This window comes from Neodiprion virginianus, chromosome 1 (genome assembly GCF_021901495.1).
Source record: "Neodiprion virginianus isolate iyNeoVirg1 chromosome 1, iyNeoVirg1.1, whole genome shotgun sequence".
Classification (NCBI taxonomy): domain Eukaryota; kingdom Metazoa; phylum Arthropoda; class Insecta; order Hymenoptera; family Diprionidae; genus Neodiprion; species Neodiprion virginianus.
The window spans coordinates 1,146,303-1,165,876 of NC_060877.1; the positions used below are offsets into that span (position 1 = coordinate 1,146,303).

The 19,574-nt window shown below is 43.5% G+C and overlaps 1 protein-coding gene across 1 annotated transcript; it reads left to right on the forward strand.

Moving 5' to 3' along the window:
• Nucleotides 1-11,939: 11,939 nt before the first annotated feature.
• LOC124302700 (uncharacterized) lies at nt 11,940-17,610 on the forward strand. Its single transcript, XM_046759119.1, has 2 exons — nt 11,940-11,947; nt 12,156-17,610. Exons 1-2 carry the CDS (start codon nt 11,940-11,942, stop codon nt 17,608-17,610), a joined length of 5,463 nt encoding a protein of 1,820 aa, XP_046615075.1.
• Nucleotides 17,611-19,574: the final 1,964 nt, after the last annotated feature.

Below are 19,574 nucleotides of genomic sequence, written 5' to 3' on the forward strand. Positions count from 1 at the left end.
CCCAATACGCTGCGATCAACGCATCGAAGGTTACAGTCAAAAAACGAGAACCTGTGTTTTCAACATTTTTCAGCAGGTGCTGTTTCCTTCGTAACTTCTCTCCTGTTGATCCCACGCTCTTTTCGCTGCGTTTTCTGAGTTCCTTGGGGTCCAATTGGTCGGGAAAGAGTCATACGAATCAATTCTGAGACGAAAAATTTTTTGGTCAAAAAAAAAGGAAGGTTAACTCCTTTGTATTTTTGGCGAAAATTTTCGCGATTTTTAAAAGTGCTGGAATCAATTCTTTCAGGCACTATTCCGACGTAATTTTGCGAGAGAAATCGATTGGGCGCAGTCCCAATACGTTGCGATCAACGCATCGAAAGTTACAGCGAAAAAACGAGAACCCGTGTTTTCGACATTTTTCAGCAGGTGCTGTTTCCTTCGTAACTTCTCTCCTGTTGATCCCACGCTCTTTTCGCTACGTTTTCTGAGTTCCTTGGGGTCCAATTGGTCGGGAAAGAGTCATACGAATCAATTCTGAGACGAAAAATTTTTTGGTCAAAAAAAAAGGAAGGCTAACCCCTTTGTATTTATGGCGAAAATTTTCGCGATTTTGAAAAGTGCTGGAATAAAGTAATTGTCGCACTATTCCGACGTAATTTTGCGAGAGAAATCGATTGGGCGCAGTCCAAATACGCTGCGATCAACGCATCGAAAGTTATAGCCGAAAAACGAAAACCTGTGTTTTCGACATTTTTCAGCAGGTGCTTTTTCCTTCACCATTTCTCTCCTATAGGTCCTACGCTCTTTCCGCTGCGTTTTCTAAGTTCCTCGGGGTTGGATTGGTCGGGAACGAGTCACACGAATCAATTCTGAGACGAAAAATTTTTTGGTCCAAAAAAAAGGAAGGTTGACCCCTTTGTATTCTTGGCGAAAATTTTCGCGATTTTGAAAAGTGCTGGAATCAATTCTTTCAGGCACTATTCCGACGTAATTTTGCGAGAGAAATCGATTGGGCGCAGTCCCAATACGTTGCGATCAACGCATCGAAAGTTACAGCGAAAAAACGAGAACCCGTGTTTTCGACATTTTTCAGCAGGTGCTGTTTCCTTCGTAACTTCTCTCCTGTTGATCCCACGCTCTTTTCGCTGCGTTTTCTGAGTTCCTTGGGGTCCAATTGGTCGGCAAAGAGTCAAACGAATCAATTCTGAGACGAAAAATTTTTTGGTCAAAAAAAAAGGAAGGTTAACCCCTTTGTATTTTTGGCGAAAATTTTCGCAATTTTGAAAAGTGCTGGAATCAACTCTTTCAGGCACTATTCCGACGTAGTTTTGCGAGAGAAATCGATCGGGCGCAGTCCCAATACGCTGCGATCAACGCATCGAAGGTTACAGTCAAAAAACGAGAACCTGTGTTTTCAACATTTTTCAGCAGGTGCTGTTTCCTTCGTAACTTCTCTCCTGTTGATCCCACGCTCTTTTCGCTGCGTTTTCTGAGTTCCTTGGGGTCCAATTGGTCGGGAAAGAGTCATACGAATCAATTCTGAGACGAAAAATTTTTTGGTCAAAAAAAAAGGAAGGTTAACTCCTTTGTATTTTTGGCGAAAATTTTCGCGATTTTTAAAAGTGCTGGAATCAATTCTTTCAGGCACTATTCCGACGTAATTTTGCGAGAGAAATCGATTGGGCGCAGTCCCAATACGTTGCGATCAACGCATCGAAAGTTACAGCGAAAAAACGAGAACCCGTGTTTTCGACATTTTTCAGCAGGTGCTGTTTCCTTCGTAACTTCTCTCCTGTTGATCCCACGCTCTTTTCGCTACGTTTTCTGAGTTCCTTGGGGTCCAATTGGTCGGGAAAGAGTCATACGAATCAATTCTGAGACGAAAAATTTTTTGGTCAAAAAAAAAGGAAGGCTAACCCCTTTGTATTTATGGCGAAAATTTTCGCGATTTTGAAAAGTGCTGGAATAAAGTAATTGTCGCACTATTCCGACGTAATTTTGCGAGAGAAATCGATTGGGCGCAGTCCCAATACGCTGCGATCAACGCATCGAAAGTTGGGGTCAAAAAACAAGAACCTGTGTTTTCGACATTTTTCAGGAAGTGCTTTTTTCCTCGTATCTTCACTCCCGTTGATCCCACGCTCCTTCTGCTGCGTTTTCTGAGTTCCGTGGGGTCCAATTGGTCGGGAAAGAGTCATACGAATCAATTCTGAGACGAAAAATTTTGTGGTCAAAAAAAAAGGAAGGTTAACCCCTTTGTATTTTTGGCGAAAATTTTTGCGATTTTTAAAAGTGCTGGAATCAATTCTTTCAGGCACTATTCCGACGTCATTTTGCGAGAGAAATCGATTGGGCGCAGTCCCAATAAGCTGCGATCAACGCATCGAAAGTTACAGCCAAAAAACGAGAACCTGAATTTTCGACAATTTTCAGCAAGTGCTGTTTCCTTCGTAACTCCTCTCCTGTTGATCCCACGCTCTTTTTGCTGCGTTTTCTGAGTTCCTTGGGGTCCAATTGGTCGGGAAAGAGTCATACGAATCAATTCTGAGACGAAAAATTTTTTGGTCCAAAAAAAGGGAAGGTTAACCCCTTTGTATTTTTGGCGAAAATCTTCGCGATTTTGAAAAGTGCTGGAATCAACTCTTTCAGGCACTATTCCGACGTGATTTTGCGAGAGAAATCGATCGGGCGCAGTCCCAATAAGCTGCGATCAACGCATCGAAAGTTACAGCCAAAAAACGAGAACCTGAATTTTCGACAATTTTCAGCAAGTGCTGTTTCCTTCGTAACTCCTCTCCTGTTGATCCCACGCTCTTTTTGCTGCGTTTTCTGAGTTCCTTGGGGTCCAATTGGTCGGGAAAGAGTCATACGAATCAATTCTGAGACGAAAAATTTTTTGGTCAAAAAAAAAGGAAGGTTAACCCCTTTGTATTTTTGGCGAAAATTTTCGCGATTTTGAAAAGTGCTGGAATAAAGTAATTGTCGCACTATACCGACGTAATTTCGCGAGAGAAATCGATTGGGCGCAGTCCCAATACGCTGCGATCAACGCATCGAAAGTTGGGGTCAAAAAACGAGAACCTGTGTTCTCGACATTTTTCAGGAAGTGCTTTTTTCCTCGTATCTTCACTCCCGTTGATCCCACGCTCTTTTTGCTGCGTTTTCTGAGTTCCTTGGGGTCCAATTGGTCGGGAAAGAGTCATACGAATCAATTCTGAGACGAAAAATTTTTTGGTCAAAAAAAAAGGAAGGTTAACCCCTTTGTATTTTTGGCGAAAATTTTCGCGATTTTCAAAAGTGCTGGAATCAACTCTTTCAGGCACTATTCCGACGTAATTTTGCGAGAGAAATCGATTGGGCGCAGTCCCAATACGTTGCGATCAACGCATCGAAAGTTACAGCGAAAAAACGAGAACCCGTGTTTTCGACATTTTTCAGCAGGTGCTGTTTCCTTCGTAACTTCTCTCCTGTTGATCCCACGCTCTTTTCGCTACGTTTTCTGAGTTCCTTGGGGTCCAATTGGTCGGGAAAGAGTCATACGAATCAATTCTGAGACGAAAAATTTTTTGGTCAAAAAAAAAGGAAGGCTAACCCCTTTGTATTTATGGCGAAAATTTTCGCGATTTTGAAAAGTGCTGGAATAAAGTAATTGTCGCACTATTCCGACGTAATTTTGCGAGAGAAATCGATTGGGCGCAGTCCCAATACGCTGCGATCAACGCATCGAAAGTTGGGGTCAAAAAACAAGAACCTGTGTTTTCGACATTTTTCAGGAAGTGCTTTTTTCCTCGTATCTTCACTCCCGTTGATCCCACGCTCCTTCTGCTGCGTTTTCTGAGTTCCGTGGGGTCCAATTGGTCGGGAAAGAGTCATACGAATCAATTCTGAGACGAAAAATTTTGTGGTCAAAAAAAAAGGAAGGTTAACCCCTTTGTATTTTTGGCGAAAATTTTTGCGATTTTTAAAAGTGCTGGAATCAATTCTTTCAGGCACTATTCCGACGTCATTTTGCGAGAGAAATCGATTGGGCGCAGTCCCAATAAGCTGCGATCAACGCATCGAAAGTTACAGCCAAAAAACGAGAACCTGAATTTTCGACAATTTTCAGCAAGTGCTGTTTCCTTCGTAACTCCTCTCCTGTTGATCCCACGCTCTTTTTGCTGCGTTTTCTGAGTTCCTTGGGGTCCAATTGGTCGGGAAAGAGTCATACGAATCAATTCTGAGACGAAAAATTTTTTGGTCAAAAAAAAAGGAAGGTTAACCCCTTTGTATTTTTGGCGAAAATTTTCGCGATTTTGAAAAGTGCTGGAATAAAGTAATTGTCGCACTATACCGACGTAATTTCGCGAGAGAAATCGATTGGGCGCAGTCCCAATACGCTGCGATCAACGCATCGAAAGTTGGGGTCAAAAAACGAGAACCTGTGTTCTCGACATTTTTCAGGAAGTGCTTTTTTCCTCGTATCTTCACTCCCGTTGATCCCACGCTCTTTTTGCTGCGTTTTCTGAGTTCCTTGGGGTCCAATTGGTCGGGAAAGAGTCATACGAATCAATTCTGAGACGAAAAATTTTTTGGTCAAAAAAAAAGGAAGGTTAACCCCTTTGTATTTTTGGCGAAAATTTTCGCGATTTTCAAAAGTGCTGGAATCAACTCTTTCAGGCACTATTCCGACGTCATTTTGCGAGAGAAATCGATTGGGCGCAGTCCCAATAAGCTGCGATCATCGCATCGAAAGTTACAGCCAAAAAACGAGAACCTGAATTTTCGACAATTTTCAGCATGTGCTGTTTCCTTCGTAACTCCTCTCCTGTTGATCCCACGCTCTTTTTGCTGCGTTTTCTGAGTTCCTTGGGGTCCAATTGGTCGGCAAAGAGTCATACGAATCAATTCTGAGACGAAAAATTTTTTGGTCCAAGAAAAGGGACGGTTAACCCCTTTGTATTTTTGGCGAAAATTTTCGCGATTTTGAAAAGTGCTGGAATCAACTCTTTCAGGCACTATTCCGACGTAATTTTGCGAGAGAAATCGATCGGGCGCAGTCCCAATACGCTGCGATCAACGCATCGAAAGTTGGGGTCAAAAAACGAGAACCTGTGTTCTCGACATTTTTCAGCAGGTGCTGTTTCCTTCGTAACTTCTCTCCTGTTGATCCCACGCTCTTTTCGTTGCGTTTTCTGAGTTCCTTGGGGTCCAATTGGTCGGAAAAGAGTCATACGAATCAATTCTGAGACGAAAAATTTTTTGGTCAAAAAAAAAGGAAGGTTAACCCCTTTGTATTTTTGGCGAAAATTTTCGCGATTTTCAAAAGTGCTGGGATCAATTCTTTCAGGCACTATTCCGACGTCATTCTGCGAGAGAAATCGACTGGGCGCAGTCCCAATAAGCTGCGATCAACGCATCGAAAGTTACAGCCAAAAAACGAGAACCTGAATTTTCGACAATTTTCAGCATGTGCTGTTTCCTTCGTAACTCCTCTCCTGTTGATCCCACGCTCTTTTTGCAGCGTTTTCTGAGTTCCTTGGGGTCCAATTGGTCGGGAAAGGGTCATACGAATCAATTCTGAAACGAAAAATTTTTTGGTCCAAAAAAAGGGAAGGTTAACCCCTTTGTATTTTTGGCGAAAATTTTCGCGATTTTGAAAAGTGCCGGAATAAAGTAATTGTCGCACTATTCCGACGTAATTTTGCGAGAGAAATCGATCGGGCGCAGTCCCAATACGCTGCGATCAACGCATCGAAAGTTACAGTCAAAAAACGAGAACCTGTGTTTTCGACATTTTTCAGCAGGTGCTGTTTCCTTCGTAACTTCTCTCCTGTTGATCCCACGCTCTTTTCGCTACGTTTTCTGAGTTCCTTGGGGTCCAATTGGTCGGGAAAGAGTCATACGAATCAATTCTGAGACGAAAAATTTTTTGGTCAAAAAAAAAGGAAGGTTAACCCCTTTGTATTTTTGGCGAAAATTTTCGCGATTTTTAAAAGTGCTGGAATCAATTCTTTCAGGCACTATTCCGACGTGATTTTGCGAGAGAAATCGATCGGGCGCAGTCCCAATACGCTGCGATCAACGCATCGAAAGTTGGGGTCAAAAAACAAGAACCTGTGTTTTCGACATTTTTCAGGAAGTGCTTTTTTCCTCGTATCTTCACTCCCGTTGATCCCACGCTCCTTCTGCTGCGTTTTCTGAGTTCCGTGGGGTCCAATTGGTCGGGAAAGAGTCATACGAATCAATTCTGAGATGAAAAATTTTGTGGTCAAAAAAAAAGGAAGGTTAACCCCTTTGTATTTTTGGCGAAAATTTTCGCGATTTTTAAAAGTGCTGGAATCAATTCTTTCAGGCACTATTCCGACGTGATTTTGCGAGAGAAATCGATCGGGCGCAGTCCCAATACGCTGCGATCAACGCATCGAAAGTTGGGGTCAAAAAACAAGAACCTGTGTTTTCGACATTTTTCAGGAAGTGCTTTTTTCCTCGTATCTTCACTCCCGTTGATCCCACGCTCCTTCTGCTGCGTTTTCTGAGTTCCGTGGGGTCCAATTGGTCGGGAAAGAGTCATACGAATCAATTCTGAGACGAAAAATTTTGTGGTCAAAAAAAAAGGAAGGTTAACCCCTTTGTATTTTTGGCGAAAATTTTCGCGATATTTAAAAGTGCTGGAATCAATTCTTTCAGGCACTATTCCGACGTCATTTTGCGAGAGAAATCGATTGGGCGCAGTCCCAATAAGCTGCGATCAACGCATCGAAAGTTACAGCCAAAAAACGAGAACCTGAATTTTCGACAATTTTCAGCAAGTGCTGTTTCCTTCGTAACTCCTCTCCTGTTGATCCCACGCTCTTTTTGCTGCGTTTTCTGAGTTCCTTGGGGTCCAATTGGTCGGGAAAGAGTCATACGAATCAATTCTGAAACGAAAAATTTTTTGGTCCAAAAAAAGGGAAGGTTAACCCCTTTGTATTTTTGGCGAAAATCTTCGCGATTTTGAAAAGTGCTGGAATCAACTCTTTCAGGCACTATTCCGACGTGATTTTGCGAGAGAAATCGATCGGGCGCAGTCCCAATACGCTGCGATCAACGCATCGAAAGTTACAGTCAAACAACGAGAACCTGTGTTTTCGACATTTTTCAGCAGGTGCTGTTTCCTTCGTAACATCTCTCCTGTTGATCCCACGCTCTTTTCGTTGCGTTTTCTGAGTTCCTTGGGGTCCAATTGGTCGGAAAAGAGTCATACGAATCAATTCTGAGACGAAAAATTTTTTGGTCCAAAAAAAGGGAAGGTTAACCCCTTTGTATTTTTGGCGAAAATTTTCGCGATTTTTAAAAGTGCTGGAATCAATTCTTTCAGGCACTATTCCGACGTCATTTTGCGAGAGAAATCGATTGGGCGCAGTCCCAATAAGCTGCGATCAACGCATCGAAAGTTACAGCCAAAAAACGAGAACCTGAATTTTCGACAATTTTCAGCATGTGCTGTTTCCTTCGTAACTCCTCTCCTGTTGATCCCACGCTCTTTTTGCTGCGTTTTCTGAGTTCCTTGGGGTTCAATTGGTCGGGAAAGAGTCATACGAATCAATTCTGAAACGAAAAATTTTTTGGTCCAAAAAAAGGGAAGGTTAACCCCTTTGTATTTTTGGCGAAAATCTTCGCGATTTTGAAAAGTGCTGGAATCAACTCTTTCAGGCACTATTCCGACGTCATTTTGCGAGAGAAATCGATTGGGCGCAGTCCCAATAAGCTGCGATCATCGCATCGAAAGTTACAGCCAAAAAACGAGAACCTGAATTTTCGACAATTTTCAGCATGTGCTGTTTCCTTCGTAACTTCTCTCCTGTTGATCCCACGCTCTTTTCGTTGCGTTTTCTGAGTTCCTTGGGGTCCAATTGGTCGGAAAAGAGTCATACGAATCAATTCTGAGACGAAAAATTTTTTGGTCCAAAAAAAGGGAAGGTTAACCCCTTTGTATTTTTGGCGAAAATTTTCGCGATTTTGAAAAGTGCTGGAATCAACTCTTTCAGGCACTATTCCGACGTAATTTTGCGAGAGAAATCGATCGGGCGCAGTCCCAATACGCTGCGATCAACGCATCGAAAGTTGGGGTCAAAAAACGAGAACCTGTGTTCTCGACATTTTTCAGCAGGTGCTGTTTCCTTCGTAACTTCTCTCCTGTTGATCCCACGCTCTTTTCGTTGCGTTTTCTGAGTTCCTTGGGGTCCAATTGGTCGGAAAAGAGTCATACGAATCAATTCTGAGACGAAAAATTTTTTGGTCCAAAAAAAGGGAAGGTTAACCCCTTTGTATTTTTGGCGAAAATTTTCGCGATTTTTAAAAGTGCTGGAATCAATTCTTTCAGGCACTATTCCGACGTCATTTTGCGAGAGAAATCGATTGGGCGCAGTCCCAATAAGCTGCGATCAACGCATCGAAAGTTACAGCCAAAAAACGAGAACCTGAATTTTCGACAATTTTCAGCATGTGCTGTTTCCTTCGTAACTCCTCTCCTGTTGATCCCACGCTCTTTTTGCTGCGTTTTCTGAGTTCCTTGGGGTTCAATTGGTCGGGAAAGAGTCATACGAATCAATTCTGAAACGAAAAATTTTTTGGTCCAAAAAAAGGGAAGGTTAACCCCTTTGTATTTTTGGCGAAAATCTTCGCGATTTTGAAAAGTGCTGGAATCAACTCTTTCAGGCACTATTCCGACGTCATTTTGCGAGAGAAATCGATTGGGCGCAGTCCCAATAAGCTGCGATCATCGCATCGAAAGTTACAGCCAAAAAACGAGAACCTGAATTTTCGACAATTTTCAGCATGTGCTGTTTCCTTCGTAACTTCTCTCCTGTTGATCCCACGCTCTTTTCGTTGCGTTTTCTGAGTTCCTTGGGGTCCAATTGGTCGGAAAAGAGTCATACGAATCAATTCTGAGACGAAAAATTTTTTGGTCCAAAAAAAGGGAAGGTTAACCCCTTTGTATTTTTGGCGAAAATTTTCGCGATTTTGAAAAGTGCTGGAATCAACTCTTTCAGGCACTATTCCGACGTAATTTTGCGAGAGAAATCGATCGGGCGCAGTCCCAATACGCTGCGATCAACGCATCGAAAGTTGGGGTCAAAAAACGAGAACCTGTGTTCTCGACATTTTTCAGCAGGTGCTGTTTCCTTCGTAACTTCTCTCCTGTTGATCCCACGCTCTTTTCGTTGCGTTTTCTGAGTTCCTTGGGGTCCAATTGGTCGGGAAAGAGTCATACGAATCAATTCTGAGACGAAAAATTTTTTGGTCAAAAAAAAAGGAAGGTTAACCCCTTTGTATTTTTGGCGAAAATTTTCGCGATTTTGAAAAGTGCTGGAATAAAGTAATTGTCGCACTATACCGACGTAATTTTGCGAGAGAAATCGATTGGGCGCAGTCCCAATACGCTGCGATCAACGCATCGAAAGTTGGGGTCAAAAAACGAGAACCTGTGTTTTCGACATTTTTCAGCAGGTGCTGTTTCCTTCGTAACTTCTCTCCTGTTGATTCCACGCTCTTTTCGCTGCGTTTTCTGAGTTCCTTGGGGTCCAATTGGTCGGGATAGAGTCATACGAATCAATTCTGAGACGAAAAATTTTTTGGTCAAAAAAAAAGGAAGGTTAACCCCTTTGTATTTTTGGCGAAAATTTTCGCGATTTTTAAAAGTGCTGGAATCAATTCTTTTAGGCACTATTCCGACGTAATTTTGCGAGAGAAATCGATCGGGCGCAGTCCCAATACGCTGCGATCAACGCATCGAAAGTTGGGGTCAAAAAACAAGAACCTGTGTTTTCGACATTTTTCAGGAAGTGCTTTTTTCCTCGTATCTTCACTCCCGTTGATCCCACGCTCCTTCTGCTGCGTTTTCTGAGTTCCGTGGGGTCCAATTGGTCGGGAAAGAGTCATACGAATCAATTCTGAGACGAAAAATTTTTTGGTCAAAAAAAAAGGAAGGTTAACCCCTTTGTATTTTTGGCGAAAATTTTCGCGATTTTCAAAAGTGCTGGAATAAATCAATTGTGGCACTATTTCGACGTAATTTTGCGAGAGAAATCGATTGGGCGCAGTCCCAATACGCTGCGATCAACGCATCGAAAGTTAGAGCCAAAAAACGAGAACCTGTGTTTTCGACATTTTTCAGCAGGTGCTTTTTCCGTCGTAACTTCTCTCCTGTTGATCCCACGCTCATTTTGCTGCGTTTTCTGAGTTCCTTGGGACCAATTGGTCGGGAAAGAGTCATACGAATCAATTCTGAGACGAAAAATTTTTTGTTAAAAACAAAGGAAGGTTAACCCCTTCGTATTTTCGGCGAAAATTTTCGCGATTTTGAAAAGTGCTGGAATGAATCCTTTCAGGCACTATTCCGACGTAATTTTGCGAGAGAAATCGATTGGGCGCAGTCCCAATACGCTGCGATCAACGCATCGAAAGTTACAGCCAAAAAACGAACACCCGTGTTTTCGACATTTTTCAGCAAGTGCTTTTTTCTTTGTAATATCTCACCCGTCGATCCTTCGCTCTTCACGCTGCGTTTTCTGAGTTCCTGGGGGTCCAATCAGCCAGGAAAGCGTCCTTTTAATCGAATTCGAGACCAAAAATACGCTCTAATATCGCATGAAAATAAGGAAGTTACCAATGCACAGAGTTTGAATGTCAATGTATCATATATTTTCAGTCATGATTCATGTGTACAGTATATATTTAATTCTCAAGCATTTAAAAATGTAGGAGTTGTCTGTTAATTTTTCAAGCTTTTTTGCCGTCCCGCGCGGTGATGGCTTTCGTTTCTCCGAGTTTCAGCTACATCTGAAACAATAAAATGAAACATCTAATCATTATTTAGTGATGACGTGGCCATGGTGTAGCATAGAATTCGAAAAAGAATTGCGCCTAATATACCCCCCTTCGAGTTTGAACCTACAGGTCATCCAAACAACTTCAATCCAAACGAAAATGTTGAAGCGTATCGCAAGAACTTCATGCAATACTGCAGATAATCTTACAAATAATCCGTGTACCGAAATTCACGCAATTCGGGCAGGTAGTGTTTGAGAATATTTGACAGTCACCGTGAAAAATATATTTCCGAGAACGGCGTAAAAGAAAATCCAATACGAGTTTTATATCTGATAAAAAGCGAACATACAATTATACCTTTCATCGTCTTGAACTGTTCTTCTGAATTTCCTTGCCCCATAGGCTGCTTGATTTGCTCCACAATATCCGACAGAGATACGGTGCTCGTCTCAACTCCTTACAGCTTTTCTGAGCATTCGGTTCCATTTTCAACCCTGAAAATTGTATTATCAGTACTACATTGTCATACTCATTCTCGAATATATTTATAGGATTGTCGCTATCTCAACGATTTTTACACCACATGTAGTAGTTCTTCATTGCCGACGCACTAGTCACACAAATCGATTGCGCGAACTTCAAAGTTGATGTGGATAATAGATCAAAAGATACAGCCGAAAAACCGAAAAGTTCTTCATATTCTCTTTGTATTTTCTCAGACGTTGGTTTTCTGATTACCAGGTATTTTTTTCGGATTCCAGAAGATCCAAAAAGTGTAAAAATAAGACTTCTTCTTTGTAAGAAATTCAACTGAAACGCATCGAAACACACAACGACTCACAGTCGCTTTGCAAACTTGTCATCGTTAATTCCGCATTCTTTGTAATTGATCACTTGTTTCAACCCAATTTTTACACGTCAATCCCTCAAGCAGTGGACGCTATCATTCTGTCTGATTTATTTTGGTCTTAATGCAAATTTATAAGTATACTGACACATTATCTCTACAGTAACATGCTATTCCATTCAAGTTATCTGTAGCGAAACAATTTTCTGTAAAATTTGCATAGTCATAAGAATTTCACACATGGTTGGAGGTTATCTACGCTTTAGTTAACCATATTATGTACTGTATGGTGTTTTGAGAAAAATAAATGAAAATGGCAGGGTAAGTCGTTTTGTATAAATTTTTTTCCCATAATCTCTTTATTAGAATTCACAAGAGTACGTATTGCACCATACATTCTCAATGGAATCCATTCCGTAATAATCAAATAAAATTACTAATTTTGCTTAGTCGAGCGAATAAGGAATCAATCCGTTGTCACAGACAGAATATTTCTGTGTAATTGACCAGGGATTTTCATAATCCGTAGCAATAAAGGAAAAGTCAAGGCAAACACGGAAGAAAAAGAAAATGATGATAAAACTAATAACCTCGAAGATGCTGCAGAATCAAAAGATCAAGAAGAAAAGGCAACAGTTCATCATGACTTTGGCAAACGTTGGCATAACTTCCGAATGTTAGATCCATCTTCTGCTATTCTTCGAGGATCGTGGGCGATGACTCATCCACGGTTCAAGCCAAGGAGTCGTGGAAATCAAGGAGCTCCGTGTTCTGTGGTGGCCATTGTGTTTGGACAATTGTTCGAGCCGAAGGACTGGACGAAATACATGGTCGACAGCGTCCTTGAGTTTGGTGACAAATTGTTCCTGATGAGCGCAACCAGGAACCGTGTTCTCCCGGGAGTGTACATGACCGTGAATCTTGTATATCCGGAGTTTTTCGTCGGCGATTACAAGTGTACAATTTGTACGGAGGGCAGCAGCGTATACGGTAACCTCTTCAGCGAAAGCGTGGGCTGCCCGGACTTCACCGACGGCCTGCAGCGATTCTTCAAGACTAACGACGCCGGCGTGGTAACGACGCAAGGTATTTCGGTGGCAATGTGGCGTAATCGAGGCTCCGGATTCCTCCAGTTCGATCCTTCAGAGCGAGGAGAAGACGGGAGGAAGCTGAGATCGGGTACCGCATGCCTGATGTACTTCAAGTGTATGAACGACATGCGTGAACTTTTCCTGAGCAACACGGAGAAGAAGTTTGACTCCCGTTACTGCATCGCCAAGATAACCATCCTTCGAGTTACGCCCATCCAGAGATGTGGCTTCGATTCGTTGGGTAGCGGTGAATGCATCGCACAGATCTCGGGTATGGTACCCAACAAAAAAGTGCTGAAAGCGATCAACCCCCTCGAGGTAGAAGACGGGAAACCAGGCTGTGCGACGGGCGGTCCTCAGAACTCTAAGCCAGCGGTATCTGCAGATATGAAAGTGCAAAAGGAGCCGCTCTCGATTACGATATCAAACTACAGCATAGGAGAGAAATTCGCAGCCGAGCCTCTCTTTGACCGTAATAACTTCGACACCGGTTACGAGTACTACGATATGCACGTCAACGTGCCGTCAACGTTTAAGGAGCTGCCAGGGGATATGGCCATACTGCACGGCTGGACACATGAAGGGTTCGACATCTACAAAGGCAAGGGGGCCCAGAACGTCACGAATTGCGTCATGGCGATCGGAATGAAGAAGGTACACGCGGTCAGGTCGTGGCTGAGGCCAAGACTAGACGAGATTCTTGCCCTGGGCGACAGTGTTTACGCTGAAGTAAAGGTGGAGAAACCGAGCATAAAGTCAATGACTGCGAGTGACATGAACGATACGAAGTTCAAGATCGAGAACAAGAGGCTGATCGTTGATGTGGACCTTGTGACCGTGGTCGGAACGATCAGCTCGAAGATTCCCTCAGTTTTGAACCTCAGACAGGCCTTGGAAGAATTTTTCCTCGTAAATACAGAAGGCGTGTTGGAGTGCACGTCAATGGCTGTCGCAGTGTGGACTCAGGAGGATTACTACTACACATTTGACCCTCGACAATGCGGGCCACTAGGGGTACGCATTGCGGAGGAGAAGGGAAAGGGCGGAAAGGGAGGTAAGGGTAAGGCTGCGGTAGGTTCGAGCGAAAAAAAGATAATTGGAAAGTGCTGTGTGATACGATTTCCGAATCTTGACTCCCTGGTCGGTCTGTTTCTGAAGAACATTGACCCAGCTAAAAAGAACGATCGGTTTACGTTGCGGCACGTAATCGTGGTTGAGGATCTGCCCGGTCTGCGTGCGTGGAACGACTTTGCACCTGGGGGACTCGGAAAGTGGGTGCTGCAGGGATCAATCACCAACGAAGACGAGTCCCTGGAGGAGGAGAGCGCTGGTCGACAAGGCCTGGCGATTCCAGTTGTCGCGTTAGTCAACGCTAAGGAAACGCCGCCTGCAAAGTGGACAATGGACACGGTTGACGAAGCGATACGCGATGGCGATGCCTACTATAACTGGTGCCAGGAGCTCATACAGTCCGACGACGAGGACAGGAAGTTCCTCGTCACCGATCTCCGGAAGGATTTTTACATGAAAAACAGGAAGATCAAGGTGGAGTACGAGGACTGTACAATCGTTGGCAATCTAAAGGCTCCAGAGAATGGCGACCAGCTGAATCTCATGCGAGGAATAACGCAATTCTTCAATACCCAACAATACGGCGTAGTTCAGGTGAAGGACCTGAATGTCGCTGTATGGAAGTACGAAGAAGAGCTGAAAGATAAATCCAAGGAAACTTCGTACTACTACTTTGATTCGAACGCTAGGGGTAAGATGGGCCAGCGAAATTTCGAGGGTGAAGAAAGTGAGCCTGCATCTTGCGTGATACGCACCCTAGAATTACCTCTGCTGGCCAAGTATGTCGAGGAAAATATTAACCCAGACGCTGAAGGAGTCACCGACGAGTTCATGATACACGGCATAAAAGTTGTTTCGATAGGGCAACCTATGACCGAAGACGAGATGGAGAAGGATAAGCAAACTCCAATGAAGCCGGATCTAAATCAGTACACGGCTGTGGGTGACACGGGTGCTTGTCTGAACGGAAGCATTAACCAGGGTAACGAAGTAATGTTTAAGCACCAGACGCGTAACAAACAACAAGCAGGAACGGCTCTGGTCACGCTGGCGATGACAAAATTGTACAACCCGCATCTGTGGTACAGAGAAGTAGTGGACGAGGTACTTAAGATTGGTAACAAGTTGACCTTCGAAAGTCTGGAGAACTTTCCAGAGCCCGAAGAGGAGGAGGAAACACCTCGACACTACCTCCACACGAACGAGGTGAACGACGAGTTCTACATTGGTGTTAATCACATAAGCATAGGCTTGGACGAGGAAACTGTGACGGGGAAACCATCTGAATTAGCCAAGTCCTTGGAGGAATTTTTCGAGGAACAGACGCACGGTGTTTTTAATTGCGGTACGGTGATAATGCCCGTTTGGAAGGAGGGGAATGTCTTCTTCACGATGGATCCAAAGGGGAGGGACAATCGCGGCGAGCCTAAGGAGAAGGATGGTACGGCCGCTGTAATGTGGTTCATGAACATCGCAGCCCTGGCCAGTAGCATACAATCGTCGATAGAAAAATCCGACGAAGACTTCACGATTGACAGCGTCACCGTCGATAACGAGTACGAGACTCGAGTGGCGGAGGGAGACCGTCTGCAGAGGACAACTTCGACCGAAGAACTATGGCACAACTTTCCAAAGTTGTCGGAAGGTGTTTGGGGCTTCTCGGGTACGGTGACGATGAGCGATGAGAAATTCAAAGAAGAAAATCGGGACAATCAGTCAGCTGCTGTCGCCGTGATGGCCGTGGTATTCTCTAAGGTCTATCAACCCCGATTTTGGAAGCCCCAGGTTCTCGACGAGGTGATTATCACCGGGGACAAGCTGCATTCAAAGTGCACGGAGAGGCTGGGCCGGGACGGAAGTCAGAAGGTGAACGAAGTAATCACAGAATTCTTCCTATCGAATCGACGGATTGACATCACTGTCAAGGACTGCGTTCAGGCCGGCGATCTTGCCGGGAAACCACCAAAAATGCAAAACCTCCAGGCTGGAATCGACAAATTCTTCGACGGAAATGATTCCGGGGTGATTTCATCCCGTGGGACCAATATAGCGGTATGGAAGTTCAAGGACTTTTACTACTCTGTAATTCCAAATTCTTCAGATGGCGGAGATATTTCCGGTGTGCCGCGAGTCCTCCGATTTTCTAACACCCGACTGCTGGTGGAGAACTTGCTATCAAGCCTGGGCAGCGAGGGAGACTACGAAATAAGCGGGGTCGATATCGTCGACTGGAACAGACTTCCACCCTGGAAATTTGACCCCAGTCTCGGCGTTCGTCCCGCGAATTTACCACCGTTGAATGCCTACCAACGGATGACCGGCGCACGTGCCATATTACGCGGTACGACGCACCAGGGTTCCGAAATATTCCCAGTCGCCATACGGAACAGACAGACCGCCGCGAACTGCGTCGTGGCCCTGGGCCTATCGGTGATAAAGAGCCCGATAACGTGGACGAAGAAATCACTCGACGAAATTCTGGTGGTGGGCAGCAACGTGCACAAGGAAACTACGAAGGCTAGACCAACGCGGACGAAGATCAAGCCGGAAGATGTGATCAGGGTCTTTTACGTCGGTGTGAACATCCTCACGGCTGACGTAGAGGGCGGTACGCTGACCGGGCAGGTTGCACCAGAGCCGCCAAAGCCCGAGGAGAAGGGTAAGGGCAAGGGCAATAAGACAGCAAAACCGAAGAAAGACAAGGGCGGAAAGCAAGGCAAGAAAGGAGTTACGAAACGGGAACCACCGCCTCCACCACCGACAGTAATGCTCGAAGAAGGGCTACCGAAGTTCTTCGAAAAGAATCGTGCCGGTGTGCTGATGGCCGGAAGATACATGGTCGCGATCTGGATAGATCTGGGGGTGTACTTCATCTATGATCCGAGATCGAGAGACGAGCATGGACTGCAGGCAGATCCCGGAACTGCCTGCGTAATGTGGTTCGCCTGCATCGAGCCCCTCTACGACGTTATAATCGCAAATCTCGACGAGAAGGAGAAGTACGGGGAGTACTCGATCGCCAGGGTGATCATCAAGACGACCCTAATCAAGCCGTTGCCGTGCCCGACTGGTTTCCGTCCAGTTCAAGATTGCACCGCTCCGCCGATCCCCGTTTCCCCACTAAAGAATCTGACGACCCTGGACGTGGAGACTCTTTCGGAATACCTTTACGTCGACGAGGAACTGAGTGTTCTCAGGGGGATTGGTCATCTCAACGACCGCAGCTTCGCAGTGACGACTCGAGGACTTCAGAGCACCGCGGTCGCCGCGGTCGCGATTGTCGTCGGATTGCTTCACGTACCCTCGACTTGGACACCGGATTTGCTCGGCGCAATAATGGTGTACGGGGATCAGCTTCACGCCGACAGTGTCCGCGTCTTCAGACCCGGCGCTCGCGTACTCTCGCCGAGTGAACTGCTCACTGTGTTCATCGTCGGTGATTTTCGAGCCAACATAAACATCCACCATCACACAGTGGCCGGCCTGCTCTATGTCTACGACCTTATCGAGGGACTGACCCTCTTTTTTAGGAACAATTGTTCCGGCATACTGCATCTCCCGAATGTGGCTGTCGCCGTGATGCAACACTATGGAAAGTTCTACCTCGTCGAGCCGTTCTCCAGGGACGAAGCCGGCAGAGCAACCCCGGATGGGCAATCGTGTGTTATTAAGTGCGAAACAATATCGAGGATGGCTAAAATATTTGTATCCAATTGCAACTACAAAAAACCCACTGTTTACACTATCAATGCTGTTAATGTACTCAGCCTGCACTTTTTCTCAGACGCCAAAAACGAATGTCCGCCACCATGTGTTAAATAAACTTCAAGCGTGAAATATTCTTCGTCCATTTTGTCAATACTAATAAATTCTGCAGTGTGTTATCGGAGCCTTACCGTGTATTCACTCTCATTTTATCCCCGCATAAACTCTATTAGTGCACACATGCGAATTAATCCATGGTGAATTTTTGAACAAATGTTTCAGACCCGAGAAAATTTTTTTTTAATATATTTAACAAGTTAAACAATGGCACAAAACTGAGACGTCGACATGCTTAAAATTTTGATTTAGTTTTTAGATTATGATTATCACTCCTCCGTTAACGAGCGCTATCCGTCATGACGGAAAATAAAGTCAAAAATACTTTAGCTATGATTTCACCATCGAGCAAAGGCTGAAAATCGTCAATTTATCGAGAAAAATTCACACGTAAGTGTTCACGCGTATCGCGTACAGTTCAGAGTCTGATTTAAAATTTATTGACCGAAAATAATTCGTAGTGTTAAAATTTTTAGCTGAAATATTAATGATGCTGGAATGGTTTGAAGTGAATTATATTACATAATGGACTGTTAAACTACATTCTCAAATTGCTAATTTTTATTTATAGTTTTATGACACAAATCACTTTTAGCATCTATATGAGTAGGAGTACATGCTATACGAGAATGAATTTGTTTGATACAGATCACTTATTAGTGTAAATACAATATTTCAGTTACACGCTATAAACTAGATACTTAGAAAACACTGTACAATGCAGCTGAACTGTCAGATACTTTACATATAATACAAGCACTCTTGGGAATGAGACATAGCCAAGCGACGAACAAATCGTTTGAATTTTTATTATTTAGTCATACCTCTGGTACTACTAAATCCGGAGTTTTTCCCGTTAATGGGCAGACGCACTACACTATCCTCGGGGCTGGATGCCCGAGTATCGAAATGAAAAGAAAACAAAAAAAATTAATAGTACGATTGTAAACATAGCACGTCGTTCGAGGCAAATAAATATATGTCTTTATTTACCGTCGAACATTCGTGTCTGTACACGTATATAAAAGTGGAAGACTAATAAAGAAAGTTAAAATCATGAATATAAGTACACACAATGCTAAAGTAAACTAAGAATATGATTATCAAGACTTTTTCTTCGCTTCGACTCTTTTTGCTCTGTTGGTTCTACAACAGTAATACGTACAGTACGTTTGCATTTATCGTGGAAGCCTTTTCGTCACAATATTGACTGTTGTAGATTCACCGCAACAATACGGTATAACTATACGCTGGATAACGTTATTTATAATTCAAATTACGATATCAAGCTGCCGTAATCGGTTTTTAAAATCGTCAATTCAGTTTACAGAGTAATAAATTGCCAAATGAAAGAAAATATTGGCACATGTTGAACCCTGCTTCAGCGATAAAGACGCTACATTTATCAATTAATTTTACATTAACATTTAACGCGTTTCTATATTTACTATCGGTGTATTTGGCTGCCTCTAACGTTATGCACAATTTACAAACTGCGATAAAAACTAATTAGATAACGCTAATCGAAATGCGATAGGTTGCACGATGATTACGATCGAACCATTTAATTTAATGGGCACATTGCTGAAAAGCCGTTCTGGTTTTGTCTCATTCCTTAAAAGTGTAAAATTGCAAATTGTGGCACAGGTAGGTATGATTTGTATTCGTGTATCTCAAATAATCATCTTCTTTTTTTAATATTATATCGGTATAGTATACAGGGATCCGGCCCAGCTCTCCTACCTGCGCCACAAAGCATATTACAGCAGGTGTCAATAGAATACATTATACAATTTTATAGTCTTTTCTTGTTGTGTCTGTTATTATTATTTTAATTATATAATATGTGTAGAACAATCCATTAGATTGTTTCTTTTTCTGTTCGTTTATTTACTTTATCTCTTTATCCAATCGCGACACGTTATCATTTAATCCTTTCGTCGACTATGCGGGTTTTACTGCTA